This window comes from Pogona vitticeps, chromosome 10 (assembly GCF_051106095.1).
Source record: "Pogona vitticeps strain Pit_001003342236 chromosome 10, PviZW2.1, whole genome shotgun sequence".
In the NCBI taxonomy this organism is placed as follows: Eukaryota; Metazoa; Chordata; class Lepidosauria; order Squamata; family Agamidae; genus Pogona; species Pogona vitticeps.
In genome coordinates, this window is record NC_135792.1 from 26713284 (window position 1) to 26732398 (window position 19115).

At 41.3% G+C, this 19115-nt stretch overlaps 1 protein-coding gene across 1 annotated transcript; it reads left to right on the plus strand.

Annotated features, from left to right (window-relative positions):
• The first annotated feature begins 5606 nt into the window (after positions 1-5606).
• Positions 5607-18666, plus strand: LSM14A (LSM14A mRNA processing body assembly factor). Its single transcript, XM_020797847.3, has 10 exons — positions 5607-5863; positions 7582-7745; positions 9770-9902; positions 10353-10472; positions 11981-12157; positions 12681-12746; positions 13399-13578; positions 14485-14647; positions 15963-16203; positions 16752-18666. Exons 1-10 carry the CDS (start codon positions 5743-5745, stop codon positions 16773-16775), a joined length of 1389 nt encoding a protein of 462 aa, XP_020653506.1. The 5' UTR covers positions 5607-5742; the 3' UTR covers positions 16776-18666.
• The last annotated feature ends 449 nt before the right edge of the window (positions 18667-19115 follow it).

Sequence of the window (19115 nt, forward strand, 5' to 3'; positions counted from 1 at the left end):
TAACGGATGTTCTTCTTGTATCTGATGAAGCTGACTGTAGTTCAAGAAAGATAAATCATGACAAGTGGTTTGTTTACATGGTGTCACAAGATTCTCTTTATTTCTTCTTCATATGGTCCAAATGTTGTATGATTCATTTTCCTTTACACAGCAGGTGATCTTTTAGCTAAGCGACTCAAGAGATTTTAATGTTTTGTTTTAATTGTATTTTAACAACATCATGTATTTTAACAACATATAATTCTACCTTAAAACTGTATTTGAAAGTTTATTATATTGAAGTTCTTTTTATTTTTTTAAGTTTACTGTAAGCTGCTTAGGTCCCAATCCTGAGAGAAAGGCTGCATATAAATAAAATTAACACATAAATACCCATTCTTTCAAGTTAATTGAAACTTAACTTTATCCTAGAACAACTTTTGCATTGGCAGACATGTCCATATTGTGACTCTCAGCCATTTATCTTGAAAGGGTCTTGGGCTCAAAGGGTGGTGGGGACGTGGGGATGAATGTGTTCTGCTTGCTTGACCCAAGGCCGAGGAGTGTGTAACTGTTGTTTTTACAAACTGTTCCAGCCACATACAGTGGACCCTCGACTTACAGACAGCCCCACTTACAAACTTTCGGAGTTACAGACTTCTCTGGCCACAAAATTTAGGTTCGACTTGCAGCTGGAGAATCGACCTACAGATTGGAAAAAAACCAAAATGGAACAAAAATGGTCGATTACAGATTAATCGGTTTTCAATGCATTGTAGGTCAATGGAGTCTTGACCTACAGACTTTTCGACTTGCAGCCACCGTTCCAATACGGATTAATTCTGTAAGTTGAGAGTCCACTGTACAGCCATAATGAGAGAGGTGGGGCAGCTAGAAACTGGCTGCCATTTGAATCCTCTCCTTCTCTGACGCCTAGGTCTGCTTGTTTCTCTCTTCTCATTCCATGTTCCTCTTTCTTTCTTTTCTTTTCTTTTCTTTTCTTTTCTTTTCTTTTCTTTTCTTTTCTTTTCTTTTAAAGGCTTGCTAATTTAGCACTAGGGCAGTTGGGCAACCAAAGGAGGGGAAAGCAACAACTCAACAGAGAGTTAAATCTGTACGGCCAGAGCAGAATAGAGCAATCTTAGAGTTGCAGAAAAGGCAGAAAGGAACATTTACGCATTTTTGAACTTCATGCTTCCAACCCTTAAAAAAAATTTATAGTTGCTTGCAATAAATTTATCACCCACCTGTAGATTTTGGAAGATTCTTCACTTGGATGACTCCATGACAAAGTGGAAATCACACAAGCAGTGTGGGTACAGTTTTGCCAGCTGTGCTACATTTCTGCATCTAACAGCCCTCCTTGTGAAATATCGAAGTCTTCGGGCAGCACTGTTCTTTTAGACTCAACTACATATCATGCCATCAGCACCTGGACCCTATGTACTTCCAGGCCATGTTGGGAGCTTTGCGTTGCTGGGCATCCATTGGGCCTCTGCTTGATTCTCTTTGCCTGTGCTTCCTGCTTCCCACGGTGGCAAACAACATAGCCTCAGACGTTGGCCCTCCATGCCTTTGATTCCAGTTGTTCCCAACGTGCCTAAACTGTTTACCTGACTGTGACTTTGATATCTCTATAATGCTTGACGTTTAGCTCACAGAGGTCCAGGCGGTGGTTGCTGATTGCCTGGCTTTGCCTGGTATCCTGCCAGGACCAACTGCCTTTGGTCCACCATAGCCACCTGAGTATTGTAATTTTTTTTAAAAAAGCAGGTGCACAAACATATAGCTGCACATTTTATAATTCTATAGTGGAAAGTGACAAAAGGCTATAAAGTTCAAGATGCTTTAACTTGTTTACAGCAACACTGCCCTTCCATCAAATATGCATTTGGAGATGCATTGTGTCTGTCTCTCAGAATTTGGAAAGCAATGACCTTTGTGTCTGCAGTTCCCTCAGGGGTGCACATTTGCAGACACAACTAGACGGTATAAGAGCAGAAATGTTTTCCAAGATTAATAATTCTCATTGGCCTATGCAGTTGGCTTTTGGAAGGAAGGAAGGTTATAAAATACTTTTAACAGCAGACAACCTTTGGGAAAAAAGGGTGGACCTGTGTTGCCTAAAACTTCAGAGTTTCCAGGCGAAGGGAAATATAAAAGAACAAGAAAAAACAGGTTGGACACTATCTTAATCACCTGCATGGCTTGGCATGATGTTATGGCAGGAGTCACAATGGATAGCATCCAGTTCTTCTGGACTGTGTAGTTTCAGTCTGGGTTTTTTATCAAACTCCTAAGCCTAATCTTCCAGAGTTTCCTCCAAAACTTTCTACATAGATATGTTACTGCTACTGGTTTAGAGAACTTAAGCAGCTTAATGCCTGATTCATTTTAACATGTCATCCCCATAATAACTATCTCAAAAAGGCTTATTATCACCTTTCAACTGTCTGCTAGACTGTTGAACACCAAATGGCATCTTGGCTACAATAAAGAGGGATAAAGAGGTCCCACCTCATTCTCCTCTTTCTGTTAGTAAATACCAACCACAGGCAAACAGAAAGCCTCCACTGTGTACACAGAAAGTTCTGCCTGAATTCAAACACAACAGGAGAAGTCATATATGGCAGACGCCCCTTTGCCTGGTCCCACATCTGCTATGATATGGAGCATGAAAGGGAGTCTGGGCTAGGTGACAGCCAAGATTGCCATGTTGTTTAGCTTATCTGCATACCACCCGTGGTCTTGCACTTCCACCATTTATCCTTCTCACTATTGGCTCTAGCCTGATGGCAATACTGCAATTAGGCATGGAAGTCGAGGTAGGTCACCTGCTGAGATGTGATCTAATGTCTTTTTTGGCAAAAGATGTGCTCAAATCTTTGGTCCAAAATGCACCATTCAGATGTTCCAAAATGGCACCAAGCTACGTTAAAGGCACCAAGGGAGCCAAGAATAAGAATGACGCACTTATCCAAGAACAAATGGGTGAGCCACAAGCCTTGATCAGTTGGAACTGCGAGTAGACTGTATTACTGGAAATACAGAGGAGCAGCAGCAGCAGCAGCAGCAGGAAGAAAAGCTGAAATGATGGACAGGTTGGTGCACAGAGTGGAGAGAGGAGATTGCCCCTTGTCACCTTATCATCACAGCTAGTGTGGTAGAGTAGTTCTTTCAACCTGACAGGGAGCTTTTTCCATTCATGAAGATGTTCAACATCCTAAATCTTATTTTAGGACTCAGAGAACATAAATGTCCATTCCTTTTTCAGGCTGTTCGGGTAGCTTTCTGTCAAGTAAACAAATGGAGCCAGCACCAGCCTAACTTTCTGTGCTGGTTGTATGTTGTGCAGAGGTGTGGAAACGTAGGCGCACGTACATAGGGTGCACGGCTCCGCTGAAGGCCAGAGCGTTTTCATTTTATACCCCTCCTTCCCAGCAAGTAGATGTATTGCTAAATCTGCAGCTGAGGAGAGTACAGTAATGTTTGAAATCCCATGGGGAGCGAAGCAATGGAAGGGCAGCAGGAGCAGAAAAGTGTGACAGGTGACCCAGGCCCTTCCGTGACTGTTGCTTTCTGCACCTTCTCCAAATGCCCACCTTGGAGCACTGGGAATTATTTATGATCCTTACATCGTGTTTGTCCAGCTTTATTTGCAGCCAAAGCAGATTAAATGCAGAAAAACCTCTCTTATTTGTTTAAGCCGGTAGTTTCCTACCACTGGTGTCACAATGACACAGTCCAGAGGTCCTGCAAAACTCGGGAACCTATGTGTAAAAATATTTGTATGCATGCCGTTTTTACCTTTTAAATATTGCCGTGTCATGACGTAAGCCACCTTGGGTTCTTTGTAAGGACAAAGGTGGGGTAAAAACATTTTAAATTAGTAAATAAATAATGTTGTTTAACGAAGAAGTTTGCCAGAGGTCCCTGAGACAGGAAGAGGACTTTCTTTACCATGCGATGGGCAAGAGGACATATCCATGGTATTATCCTTTTCAACTGCATCAAAGTCACCCCCAAATCTAGTGGGCAACCCCTATGGTCATCACCTTTTGCCACTCCCATCTGTACAGAAATCCACTTCTATCATCTTGAACCTTCTGAACCCCATAAATCTCCCAGCCACACGGCAGACCTCTGTGGAGAACTTTAGAAGAGTTTATAAAGTACTAGGGCAACATAACCCTATCAAGGGTTGTTCTCCATCCCATATAAAGGGCTTTTCCAAAATACCGGGATTCCAGCGACTCCTGAGGATGAAGCAAACTACTTTTTAAAAATCCATGTTAAATTTATTAGCTGCTATCACTTCTTGCTCAAGAAGAAAAGCATTAAAATTCTGAGTATACTTTCTAATATAATTTTTGTTCAGCCAGGTTTTTCTATAACAACTGGCGGTCCGGGAGGGTTTTTTAAATACATTGTTGTTTTAAATATGTTTTAGCATTTTTATTTACCATCTTTGATATGTTTATTCAGTTCTTTTTAAATATTTGGATACTTAACTGTTTTTAGCTTTGAAATATTGTCTTTTTAATTATGCAAAGGAGAAAGGCGGGGCAAAAACATTTTATTAAATAAATAAATAAATAAATATTCAGCAACAGAAGCTCTCTGCCCAAGACGCTGCATGGTGACAAGTAACGGGTCATTTTTACTAATTAGGCTGATTTATTATGAATTCAGGCAATTTCCCCCCTCGCTTTCTTCTTCTCCTTGATGCCCACCTAGGCGTGTAGGCTGGACTACAACCCCCACCATCCACTGCCACAAGGCCAAACCTGCCACTGGCCCCAATCAGGCCATCTGTTCTAACATCAGAGCCCCCAAAATAAGGTTATATTGTAATCCAAAGATGCATTAAAGTTACAAACTTTTACTAAGCATGTTTTAAATTCATATTAATTTAAAACATGTTCATTAAAAGAGTTCATAATTTTATATAATTCACTTTAATGTTTCTTTGGGTTACTATATAACTTGTTGTGGAGGCGCTGATGGTTTTTAAATTGAAATTAGGCTATATTTTATGAAATATTAATTTAGAACGAGTTTATTATAAGAGGTTTTAAGTTTAAAGTATGACGAAGTGGACGCGTCCATGAAAGCTTACATTAAAATGTAATGGTTGGCCTTTAAGGTGCCACCTCTTTTTGTCTTTTTTTTTCTTTGGAATTCGCCTGATACAATTTTCTATAGGTTATTTTTGTATAAAAATAAAGCCAGGGCTGGAATTAAAAGGAACGACCACCAACAATTATTCTAAAAAGAAAGTTTCCTCTGAGAGGGGAAAAAGAGCTTCCCGCCTCAGCTCCTCTCCCGCCTTTAGGGCCAAGATGGCGGCGCAAAAGCCCGGCGCTCCCTCCTCCTCCCCCCTCCCTCGTCTTTTCTGCGCTCGCGAGACTTTGGCTTCTTCTTCCCGGCATCCATTTCGTGGCGTCGGCGTCGGAAGAAGAAGAGCGGAGGGAAGCGGGCGGCCGCCGCCATGTTGGGACCGTCGGGGCGGTTGTAGCGAAGGAGGCACCGGACGGCCGGCGACCCCGACCCAAACGGAGAGGGACAGAGACAGAAAGGCCGCGTCGTTCGGGGAAGCGGAAAGAAGGCCCGGCCTGAAGAGAGAACGAACGAACGAGCAGCGGTGGTGGTGAGGGAGGAAGGAAGGAAAGAAGGAAGCGGAGTCCGCGGCCGGAGCCCTGAGGAGAGGCCTCGCTTCCCGTCGCGCCGGGATCTGGGGCCTGGCCTGGCCTGGCGGGCGCCATGAGCGGGGGGACGCCGTACATCGGCAGCAAGATCAGCCTCATCTCCAAGGCCGAGATCCGCTATGAGGGGATCCTGTACACCATCGACACCGAGAACTCCACCGTGGCGCTGGCCAAGGGTGAGGAGAAGGAGGCGGCGAGGGGGGCCCGGGGGAGGGAAAGGGAGAAGGGACCCTGAGGGAAGGAAGGAGGGAGCCAGCCAGCCCCGGGCCTTTCCTCGCGAGGTAGGCCGTGGCGGAGGGAGGGGGGGAGACGAGGCCGCCCCAACCCTCACGACCCCTTCGAGGGCCGAAAGAGACCAGGACGGGAGTAAAACGGAGCCCGGCTTGCCCCAGGGAAGGAGGGCGGCCCTCTGTGAGCACCGGCCGAGAAACAGGGGGAGGCGTCCGGCTCCCGACAGGGTGGGTGGGTGGGTGGGGGAGACGTTTGGGGAGGCCTCGGGAGCCCCGGGCTCAAACCCCCCCCCAAAGGCGCTGATTGAGGTGCCTGGTTTCCCCAGCACCTCCCGTGACGGGCATCTTTTCGAGACCCCTGGGAGCCACCTGAGCCTCGGCCATGGTTTGTCTCGGGAAAATCAGCTGGAAATTGGATTTTTCCATGTTTTTTTAAATCTTCCTCGCTGCTGCTGCATTCCAGATCTTGTCATGACAGGATGAGAGAGTCTACATAATTGGGGCCGGGGGGGGGGGGGCTTTTACGGCCTTGTAGTCATGGCCCTAAAAGGCAATTGACTTTATAGTCAATGGCCTGGATAACTCGGTGAGTTCAGTCTCAGGCTGCGGAGCCAGAGGCTGGGAGTTTGATTCCCCCGTGGGACTGGGCCTCCTGGGAGGAGAAGAGCCAGCCTGGGTGGCCTTGGGCAACCCACACAGTTCCCAGGGCACCCTCCAGAAGAAGGGAAGAGTAAACGTCTTTGGAGTATTCCCTACCTGGAAAACCCTGGAAAAGAACCCCATAAGTCCAAATTGACTTGATGGCACACAGTTGTTATACTTCTTATGTCTTCATCCACCATTTTTTTGTATTGTCATGCCTCACAAATTCTAGAGAGTTTAGAAAGCTCACACCATAATTGCACCACTTCTGCAACAGTTTTGATAGTCCAAGCAAAGTATTACATGAATCCCATATGTTGTTTCAAGCTCTAATGAGATGTGTTTTTTTCCTGCAGAACAGTTGGGTGGTCAGAGGAGTGAAAGGAGGCCAGGTTCAGTTGAGGTGCCCAGTAAACGCTACAGCATCCATCTTAAAGGCCTAGCAAGTTTCATTTGCCAGAACTGGGCTCCGATCCGTTCTGTGAGCTGCAACCCACAAACAGCCATGCCAAAGAAAACATGTTAGGTCTTTAAGGTGCCACAGGACAGTTTGTTTTGAAATCATTGAAAAGTAGGACTGGCTGCATGCCCTGCCTGTTCAGCACAGTGAGGTGGCAGGATGTAGGGTGGCACAGCTTTAGGCTGTAGAAACATCCCGTTTTTACACTAAGTGTAAGGGGCGTTTTGAGAAAGTGTCCGCATGAGTATCTTTAAATTCCTGTATGATGATTATTCTGCTGAGGGAGCTCTTTCCCCAGAAGAGCATCTCAAAACTTTATTTCCAGAATTTCTGCTGAAATTGCTACAGTTGTTTGTATTTAGCTGATTTTAAGGGTCGTACTCTCCCATAAGTTATCAACCTACAGATTTGGCAAATATGGCATGCTATCCTGTAATGTAGTTGGTTAGACCAAAAGCTTAACAATCTCTAATTTCTGACTTATTTGTGTGGATACAGAAATGTATCAGTTATGTAAAACTACTGGATAAGACATGATAAAATGTGTGTTTTTATTCTGCAGTTCGTTCTTTTGGTACAGAAGATAGACCAACTGATCGACCCATACCACCTCGTGATGAAGTCTTTGAATACATTATATTTCGTGGCAGCGATATCAAAGATTTAACTGTTTGTGAACCACCTAAGCCACAGTGCTCTCTGCCTCAGGATCCAGCTATAGTTCAGGTACAATCTTGCTACAAAAATTGTTTGAGCTGTTTCTGCATATATATACCCTGTTTCCCTGAAAATAAGACCTAACCTGAAAATAAGTCCTAGTATGATTTTTCAGGGTGTTCATAATGTAAAACCTACCCTAAAAATAAGCCCCAGTTAAGTGAAACCCCGCCCTCCACCACTGTGCAGCAACCAGAAGAAGATGACATAACTGTAAAATAAAACATCCCCTGAAAATAAACCCTAATGCATTTTTTGAGCAAAAATTAATATAAGACCCTATCTTATTTTCGGGGAAACACGGTAATTCATTCAATGTTTTTGTGTGCATGGCGTGAAAGTAGGTAGATGGGATGCTTTCACTTTGTTTTATAGAATTGAAACACAGCATTATAAACGTCATCTTGTTATTATAATGTGTCCATTAACTAGTTCTCCCCTCCCTTATATTGCATGATTTTTGAGGCACTCCACATAGTTAAAAGCTGCACACGCTTGGTTTTTGGTCAGTGTGCTTTCAGAAACTAGCTAATGTTTCCCATGTTTCTGGGCCCCTTGAATATTAACGGAGTCTTCAAACAGCCCAGGTAATTCATTTGGCAGTTGTAGCCCCAGCAAGGACTTAAGCAAGCCCAAATTAGTAAACAGTTTACTAATTTTTGCTGGTATTGTTGCTTCAAGGCACTCTTGATATCAGAAGCACTCCAAGTTGTGAGCTTGATGCCTACATTGCATATACATCCATAATTTTAAATTGTGCACTGCTCTAATACAAAGCAAGCAAGTGGGAAGTCCAACACCAGTTGAATCCCTCTACCATGCTCTGCAGATTACCCCACCCACAGTGCTTCTGTCTTATCTGGATTAAGCTCCTGAAACTCTGCAGGGTGAAGCTACTGCTGCAAACACAATCTTCAGCAGAAAGCTAATTTAAAATAAGTAAATAAATAAGTAAATAAGTCTGAATATAAATAGAATGCTTAGGTTGCAGTGGGGGGTGAGTTACTCCACCCAGTTTCTGTACCTACCATCCTCAGGATTGATCCACATGACTTTGTGGCTGAGAATCTCAGTGATTTCCATACATGCGGAGTTTCAACATGTTCTCCCTGACTATTTGACAAAGGGAGACTGCACTGTCCGATGATCAACTAAACTATTTTAGGCCATCCTTCATCCTCATGGACACTGAGTGCTTCGTAAACTGCTTCTGATAATAAATTGTTATAGTAAACTAGCACAGCTAACTACTACAGTGCCTCTTCTGCATAAGCCAGTAGTACATTCTAAAGCATAAAATAAGTAAAAAGGAGACAGAATAATAGAATAGATTAATCAAGTATCATTCTGGGTACTGCTGAGCATTAATACTGCCACAGCATTTAATTAGGCCTGCACATTATTTCAGCCAACACTAAAAATATATATCGTACCTAGGTACTCAGATTGACAATTTTGTGTGGTATGGGAGTTGTTGTGTAGCAGTTCTCCTTTAAAAGACACAGCCACAGCAAAGTAAGGAAAGGGAGTTTAAGGTTATACATGTGCCAGAAAAATAGAAACAGATTCATTCCGTGTAAACGACTAGCAGGCTAGAGGCCAAGCAGTTTTCTCTCAGAGATGACAGTCCAGTCCTTTGAGGCAAGGAAAAAACTTGTCACAGAAGGGGAGCAAATTCTTTGTATGCCACTCGCATAGCCTGTGCTCCTTTTCACTGTACATTCATCAAAATACACCCATGAAGTGTCACTTGATTTGTTACCCTGCCATTAATGAAAGGGGAGTTCTGGGGGCTGCAATTAAAAAACAAATCTACACATCTCTAATGCGTATCACTGAAAGCTTTGCCAGGCTGTTCACTTTGTCAGCTGGATAAGTATCTGTAACCAGGTGAACCAGTGTTTGTATCGAGATGACTGTACTTGAGCAGCCCTGCCAAAAGAGTTTTCACATCTGTTTTCATCAACATGTGCCTTTTTCACGATATTATATTGTTCTTGGCCGCATCTTTGCATGAATGTGTTTTTCTTTAGTCCTCTCTAGGGTCATCAGCTCCTTCTTCATTCCAGTCAGTGGGCTCCTACGGTCCTTTTGGCAGAATGCCAGCCTACAGTCAGTTTAGTCCAAGTCCCTTAGTGGGTCAGCAGTTTGGCGCTGTTGGCGTTGGTATGTTTGTATTCAAACTTTTTTCCTTGGCAAGCAATTCATTGTTAGTAAGTGCATCATGTTCCTGTGCTTGAAACAGTAATTTCTGTCTTTGAGAAATAAGGATGGCATACAGCATGTATGATAAAAAGAAAGAAAATACTAAATAAACCACCTCCATTTCTAGCTGTTATGTACTCTCACCGTATAAGTCATTTAAAGGGTAGTGCAGCCCATGTATGTATTTGCCAAGAACAGGTTTCATCTACAACTCCAGCCCTCCTTAGCTCAGAGTCACCGATACTCCCAACTGATCCATCTTACTGGCCAGTAAGGCCATGCTCTTCTCAGATGCTTTCATCAAGAAGAGTCTTCCCCCTTAACAAATACCCGCACACACACACACCCCTAGCAGTTTGTTATACGTGCTTACGTCCAAAGACAGGTTTAACGTCCCTTGTCTTTATGCAGGAAGTTCACTGACATCTTTTGGCACTGAGACTTCAGCCAGTTCGAATTTGCCCCCAAGCAGTGTTGTTGGTTCTACTTTTACAACAGATGCAAGACCACTTAAAACACAGGTCTCACAAGGTAACAATTAGTGGCATATTCTTTATCTTGAGTAGATCTGCACTTATGGGAGGGGGGTCATCATGTATTTTGTTCAGAATATCCTGTTTAAATATGTTTTGGAAACGGAGCCACATAGTTCAGGAATGGAAGACCCTCTGAAATTATTACCTTTGTTCCAAAAGCTGAACTGATTCCAGGCAGTCATACTGGTAGTGACTGTGTCCTTCCCATTACTAATATGTAGCCTCCAGTGTGATCAGGGTCCTAACGCTGAAAACACACATACTTTCACATCATCCTCTGACACCACAACTTCGCTTTGAAAAAGCTTTCATTGGTAGCAGCAAAGTATTTTTAAGGTTCCGGATTCCCTTCAGTTAAAAGAAAAACATGGATGCTGGCTTGAGTAGACATAGGTAGCTTTGACCTTGGTGCTCCTATTTTTGGAGTGTAGGCAGCGACAGCTGGCGACAGAGGCTTCCCTGTGGCGTTGGGTCTTTCTCCAAGCAAATGCATGTTAGCTCCTTCTTTACTAGATTTATAGATAATAATCATCCTGTTCTTCCTAGCTTTTAACAAATGAATTTTGCTTTCTTTTTTATTTACTGCAGAATGACACTGCTCTTAATGACACTGCTGATTTTTCAGAACCTTTTTTAACTTTATAAGATATTAATGTAATCTGCCTTATGTATTATATCCCTCCAAGGTAACTCATAAGATGCTTAATAACAGGGTGAATTAAAGCATAACAAGCTGCAATATTAAAACCGAGTTAAAGAATTAATATTAAAATATCCAAAAGGTTTTTTAGGGGAAAAAATAGTAGGATAAGGCTTTAATGGGTTTCCTTGTTTTGTTTTTTGTTTAAGTCTACTTTGTTCCTTTTTTATTTTTTTCTACTTTTGGAATGGTTCAGTGAATATTAAATCACTCACACAACCTTTTATGTGAGCAATACAATATCCAGAGTTCTTGAACAAGTGGTTTATCTATTGCTTGGTGTGGAGATCACTGTGTATATTTCACCACTGGAAGTCAGATTCTACTCTTGTTTGTTTTTCCAGGCAGGGAGCCACCAAGGCTTTGGCCACCTTTTCAGAAAAGTTCCGTCTTGCATACTTCCTATTTCTAGGTTTAGTCAGTTGGGTACACAATATTAATAGTAGCACCTGCACTGAAAAAGTTTTAAGTAATAAAGGTTGCATCCTTCCAAATGCTAATCATGAAAACACTGGAATATCTGATTCTTTACAACCAGGTTTCTTGCTATTGTGTCCTGCTGTTTGGTTATTGTTGTTTTTTAATTGCATTAAAGGAAAGACTATTGTATCAGGTGATTGAGTGTTGTCAGTAGGTCAGTTGATAAAAAGAATCATAAAAATAATCTGTACAGAGGGCATATCTGTAATTTCAAAGGGCATGAACAAATCTTAGTTTTATTTAAGTTTATATAATATGAAACAGATGAGTAGACCTGACGACAATACTGAAACGTGGGGATAAGATTTCTGGCTCTGTTTCAGGTCGCTCAAGTCCTGCAGGAGACCATTTGAGAAAGAGCCCAATGTTGGAACAAGCCGTGCAGACGGCCTCCACCCACTTGCCTACTTCAGCACCAGTTGGAAGGAGGAGTCCCATTTCAGCCAGATCCATGGCATCTGCGAGCCAAAAATCCTCAGAAAGTCAGGAGCACAGGAGAGGTAGAACTGGATGATACGGATGATTATGTTACGTTCTGTTGGTAGTATTTTACAGTCCTCTTCCCTTTTGCTGTATCCCAACGGTGATGCTCTGGAGCTGAAGGTCAGTGTTTTGCAGCTTTAGAAAAATAAAATGCTTATGTGGTCTTTCAGATATAAAGTAGAATAGAGACCATCAGCCCTGCATAAAAAGCAGCAGTGTGTAGGAGGGGGAGGGAGCTCCTGTTCAGGTCTCCGGAGATTGCTTTTCTGAGGAATATTTTTGGCAGCAGAGGAGCCTCAACCCTGCAGTAGCTCCCCCCCCCCCCCCGGTCACACTAGGGTTTTTGACAGTACTTCCTCAAATTGCAATATTCCTTCCAGCCCTAGGATCACTGTGGGAAGGAGAGTGGCTAGAGTCCACACAGAGGCCTTGGTTTCAATAAGGGGTTGATGAAATGAGATAGTTTGTTCAGCTCTCTTTGTATAGAGTGTGAGTGCACATAGAATGCCAAATAACAACTGTTTCTATTGTTTTTCCAAGCTGAAGCACACAAGATTTCAAGATGCGAAGCAGAGCATCTCAGAAATGAAAACAAACGGCAGCTGGGTAAACTGAATTTGCATTTGGAGAAAACAGAATATTGTGATGGAGTGTTGTTTTAGGAATCTCAAAATAGTCCCTGAGTGCCATTTTTGAGTTAAGATAGTTATTAGTGTTTACTTGCTTCTAATTACTGGATTGCATTTTAATTAATGCATAGTTTAATTGCTTTTTGGTATTTAAGTTACTATGTTTTTAATTCTATTCTTTTAACATTGTGAACCACTTTGGGTCCCCTCATTGGGAGAAAGGCAGCCTATAAATAAAAGACAAAAACAGATTTATTATGTTCCTTATTGCAATTAATCAGCAGTGGGTTTAAGATAAAAAAGCAGGTTTTAATCTTGTGGCAGTCATTGCAGTGGAGAGTTTTTTTAAGGAGTTTCATAAATGTTTAGACATTTTGCTTTATTTCTTAGACACATCTTTAATAAGTACCTAAGATGGGACTATAGATTATTGCATGAAAATGTAACAATATTGTCTGAAGATCTGATGCTGTTACTTTATATCATCAACCCTGCTTGGCAGACAGAAAGCTGTCTTTTTAGTCCAGTCTGAGAACTATTTGGGGCTATTGCTTACAAGACAGACTGAAAACCTGAAGTTACAGATCTTTGGTTGTAGCTCCCTTCAAATCCAGTTTTTTTCCTCCCAGTTGCAGGTACATCTTCAACACGAAGGGGGCGTGGGGGTCATCGAGGAGGCAGAGGAAGATTTGGTATTAGACGTGATGTTCCAATGAAGTTTGAGAAGGACTTTGACTTCGAAAGTGCAAATGCACAGTTTAATAAAGAGGAAATAGATCGTGAATTTCATAATAAGCTAAAACTGAAAGGTAAGCTGAAAGTCTGTAATGATCTGCTGTCATTATTTATTTATTTAAAATACTCCTATTCTGTCTTTCTCCTCAGGAAGTTCCAGGGTGGCAAAACTAGATGTAGTTTTCAGCTTTCTGTAAGCTACATCAAATTCTGCCTCCTTGAGACTTCTTGAAAGAAGGCCAGTTGTAAGCTAAGCCTCTTTGGCATTCTGTAGAGGCTTAGCTTACAGGAAACAGGTGGTTTGCAGAGCTGTGAATTAGCTTTTTAAAATTCCTTCAAGACAGAAAGTTAAAAGTTAACAATGTGCAGTGTTTTGGAAACTGATTTTTCAAGCATTCTTAGCTGAAAAGGGGCAGGGAGTTCACTTACATACATTCAAGGACTTGTGAGCGGTCAGTTTCTTCCTGTTCTCTTCAGCCTCTTCTTCTCTCCATGGTGTAATAGAGCCACGGAAACCTATGAAACGTAAAGCAGTGATGAATAAATCAAGCCCAGCCTTATGTCAGTGATACTGTCCTAAGTGCAACTAAATCCGACTCTAACCCGGAGTGCTTGCTTTCAGATGGTTAAAAGACTAAGCCACACGTTTATAACCTTGTATGTGGTTCTCCATTCTACTTCACTGGGCATTAGAAGGCTTTCTTTGGACTCCCTTGCTGCGACAGGATTGGCAAACATTTGCCTGCGGCCTCGGGCATTTCTAGTTCCTCTGCCCTTCCAAAGGACTAATTTAATACCTTGTGGTTTCTGTGATCTGTTGAAAGGATCCCACATGTGATTTTCCCCCCCGCCTCAGTTCTGCTGGTTATGGGTGGTGGCAAAGCCCAATTAGGTGGCTTACTGCCTTTCCTTTAAGGATGTAGTTGCCTCAAATGTTTGTTTAAATGCTCCTTCTTCTTTTTTTTTTCCTTCCCCTCTAGAAGACAAGCCAGAGAAGCCAGTAAATGGAGAAGACAAGGGGGACTCGGGTGTTGATACCCAAAACAGTGAAGGAAATGCAGATGAAGAAGACCCACTTGGACCCAACTGTTACTATGACAAAACCAAGTCCTTCTTCGATAACATTTCCTGTGACGACAATAGGTACTACATTTGTTCTTAGCAGTCCCTTGAGGAAGCAGAAAATGGCACTGTTTTTCCTTCATTGACTGGCAAAGACCTGCAGATGCCCCAATGCAGAACAAAATCCCATCTTGCTCTTATTGACATGCAGTCTAATAGCAAATTGATACATTTCATGACAAAAGGAAATATCAGGTCTAAGGTTTGTCATTTAGAGCAAGTTGAACACATTATTCCCTTGGGAATAATTTGGCCATTGGAGCAAGTAAACTAAATAGTCTTGGTTCTAATGTAACATCAAGCTGTCTTTAATGCTGTTTGTATGATTGAACCACAGTAAGTTTTATGCTACTGCACACTTCCTATCTCTCATTTAAGTTGGTTCTTCTGTCTCCCCTTACAATTTTAAGCCAATTGCAATTTCTCACTGTGTTTGAACTAAGAACCAAGGTTAGCTCAAGCCATTGTTTTTTTAAACAAACTATGATGTCATCCAGAGTAACATTTTCAATAAACCATCGTTTAAGTTAACTATAGTTTGTTGTTGCATATAGTAACCCACAGTTAGCATGAAAAATTGAAGGGACAATTGCAGGTTCTTTGTTGTTCCCCTGGACTGTGAAAAGGGGTGGAGATGTTCATTATTTTTGTCTATATTGATCTTTTGGTCTAGTAATCACCTGAACGGTGTCTCATTATGGGAAAACATATTGGTATGTTATTTTCTACAGTGTGCTCTACAAACATTTCTAAGACACTTTTTAGCAGTAGGGATATAGGAGTCATATCATTTGTCTATTAAGCCTAGTATTTCTCGCAAGGAGGATTTAAAAAATCAGTAATTTGGGTTTTGAGTCTGTTTTCTCATTCTAGCCATGTTTTAAACTGGATTTGTGTTAAATTACACCAAAATTGGACCCTGTAATATATGTTTTCTGTGGAATTTTACTCAGTGCCTCTTGATGCACCTGGAATGTTATGAGTATCACAAATAGTCCCAACTCTTGTTGCTTGGTGTTAAAAACACAACTAAAGTAGGTCATTTAAATCAGTAGAGATTTGGCGAGTCAACTCATTCATAAGTTCCATTGATTCAGTGTGCCAACTGTAACTGTGACATGCTGTGCTAAAATAAGTCAGTTAGCCTCATTTGAATCAATGGAGCATAAAGTAGATTTGACTCACCAGATCCCCACTGATTCTGTGGCCCTACTCTAGTGCAATTTACTATGCTAGGCAAGAGGATTTCGGCTGTAGAGAGAAATCTATGCAACTTTAGAGAATCAGACTGTTCTTCCTTCTTGAGCAAGCACTCTTGCCACTTAACATGTTTCAGAGAACGAAGACCAACCTGGGCAGAAGAAAGACGGCTAAATGCAGAGACATTTGGGATTCCATTGCGTCCAAACCGTGGCCGGGGTGGCTTCAGAGGTAGAGGAGGAGGCGGAGGAGTTGGTGTCTTCCGAGGAGGTAGAGGACGTGGAGGCACGAGAGGCAGTTACGGCACCCCTCGAGGATTTCGTGGTGGATTCAGAGGCGGACGCGGTGGCCGGGAATTTGCAGATTTTGAATACAGGGTAACACGTGCTTTACAGACTTAATGGCCGATGTTCTTTGCTTAACCTTAACCTGGAGATGGTTTATTTTCAATATCTGTATGCCAACATATGACAGAGGAGTCTCTATATAGTCTGCAGTGCAGAAATGGAAACCATTTGGAACAGAGGTTGGGAGTTTTATTCCTCATGTTGCCTCCTTGGTAGGGTCCCTTCCAGCTCTAAGATAATTACGATACAGAGACACATGAAAGGCAGGTGTTTTTTCTCCGCTGAATGACCTTCCTGCCTCACTGTCCTTGTTTCCCTCCCAGTTTGTACTTCTACACAGTGTTCTGGCAGTCAGGCTGCCCTTCCTTGAGTGGCTCTTAGACAAGGCTGTCTCCTAACTCCACCGGGAAATGTTGCCATAGAATCTCTTTATCCCAGACTTAGAGCTTTGATGATTTGGGGGAGGTGGGCATAAGTGGGGGGAAACAGTAGCCTCCTCTACCTTGAGCCTGTTCCTTTTTTTATTTGATTTATGTCTGGATGATAAGTAATGCTCGTCTTCTTTTCTTTCCTTTTAGAAAGACAACAAAGTTGCTGCCTAGCTTGCAAAGAGGTTCAGAGCAGGTGGGCTGGTAGAGCCTGAAGGTCCAGAGAAGGGGTTGGTCTTTGCAAAGAATTAACTTAATTCGCTGTAAAACTTGTCACCAGCACTGGGGTGGGGTGGGGTTTGTTTCTGATTTCAAAGGGGCAAGGAGCAGGAACCCTTCAGGAAAAAAAATGGCCATCTTCAGAAACCATGAGCATTAAATATATTTGAGATAAAAGACTTAAGTAATTTCTTACATATAGTTAGACTATAAAGCAGTACTTGAGTGGAGTTTTAAGTATTTTTTTCATCACAAAAGATTTTTCGTAACCAAAATTGTACTTAATAATTGCTGCAGGCTGCAACGACAGAGGGCCGCCAGTACTGTGAGTGTGTTGATCCAGTGACAGTTGTTTTTGGAAATCCAGTAATCTCCCTTTGAGATAGTTGTACTTTTTGTCAAATAGGGTGCTGGGCAGTAGAAACCTGATTTGTCAGTTAAAAAAAATGTAAACACAGTAAATCCTGTTTCTTGGGCAAAGGAAGACTTTTTATAGTTGTATACTTCTGTGATTATCCCATTGCCAAAGAAACACTAGGGACTTTGTATAGCTGTATAAAAAGCAACTAATTTTTTAAGAATAAACATTTTTAAGTCTACAAACCTGTGTTGAAATGCCAAACCACACACACATACACACAAATACACACAAGTTAAGTTGTTTGGGGTTTTCTTTGTAGCTTTCCAGCTTTAAACTTGTTTGCTTTTCTATTTTGACTATAAATACATATTTGAAATGTTCTTCCATTATGCAAAACTGGATAAAATAACTCTCTTACAAGAAATTCATTTTGTAATTCTTGGCATATTGCAGGATTTGAGAAGATTAGGTGGAATTTGCAAATAAAGGCAAACTCAACACTTCATGGCACAATCCCAAGTACTTATTAGTGATAACTGTTAAAGTAAAAAATGACCCAGGCACTTCTGATGTTCACTTTGACATGCCTGGAATTAGAGTGAGATGTCTCCATGTGTCAATTCTGAAAATGTTGACATTGTTTTAATATTGTTGACATACTCAATTAAAAGTGATTTCTTAGTGTTTTGCAGTTGCTTGAGTTTTGATGGACTGTAGCTTGGAAGCATTCACTGCTCGTTATTAGACCAGCATCCCAACAGTGATTTGGTATGGAGTACATTTTTGCCAGTTTTCAATTACTAGTTATGAGTTATTTTTGATAGTAAGTTATAATTAGAAATAGTAATCTGGCAATATGTATTTTTATCTGTATATCAAAGCCACAGGAATAAAGGGATCCAAAGATTAAAATTTTATCTAATATCCTTTTTTTGTTTCTCCTTCATGTTCAGTAGTGATTAAATGTGGATTACTGCACTGTTAAAAATGGGACTATTTAAGTGATAGAATCGTAATTTTGTATCTTTTTGTATAGCACTATAAGGAAGTATTTTGTAATTGGTTTCCATATGAGGTCAAGTATTTGGCAGCAGTAGAAATTAGATACTATTGTTTAGAAAATTTTGCATGTTAACAACAAAGCCTTTTGGGATCCACAAATCATGATACTGAACAGTTCTGAGTTTTTGTTTTGTTTGTTTTTTAAGAAAAGGCAAGTGCTGTACTTTTGCAATAACTATGTATACTGTATAAGGTCTATTTAAAACATAAATTGTAAATACCAATGAGACGTGCTGTGAAGGTATGAATTGGTTTCCTCTCACTGACCAATCCTTTGGATTTACTTCTTTGCCGGGGGAGGGGGGTTATATCCCAGTAATCAGCAGCATGGCATACCTTCAGTGTCCCTTGCTGCAGAAAAGTGGGGCTTTTATTTTTAAGCCGCAACAAACAGTTCAATAAAAAATAGTCTTTGTAACATTTTTTTCAAGCCAATCCTTGCTTCAAAACTCGTATTTGCTTTTTGTCACCTGGGATGAGATAGCACTGCAGAATTCTTATTTTGAGGCTACTATTTCCTCATGTGCAGGGTAGGGGAATATAAACCTGGGGAATATAAACCTGTAATCTCACTTGATTTGAATGTGCTGTTTCAAACAGCCACTTTTCACCTAAGTGAAGAATTCAGCAAGATTTGTGAACAGATGAGGCTTTGAAAACAAAAATGGTAGATTATTTTTAAAATGTAAACCAATTTTTGTAAGATTTCAACCATGATGTTCTCTTTAAAACTATGTGGTTTTAGAAACAAAATCTGAATTTAATATGGGCATAATCTAAACTGAGTTTATGACCCTGTTACAAACTTCAGGCAATTTTTCTTCCTTAAATAAACTGAGAGAAAAAAAAAATTTCATTGTACAATATTTAAT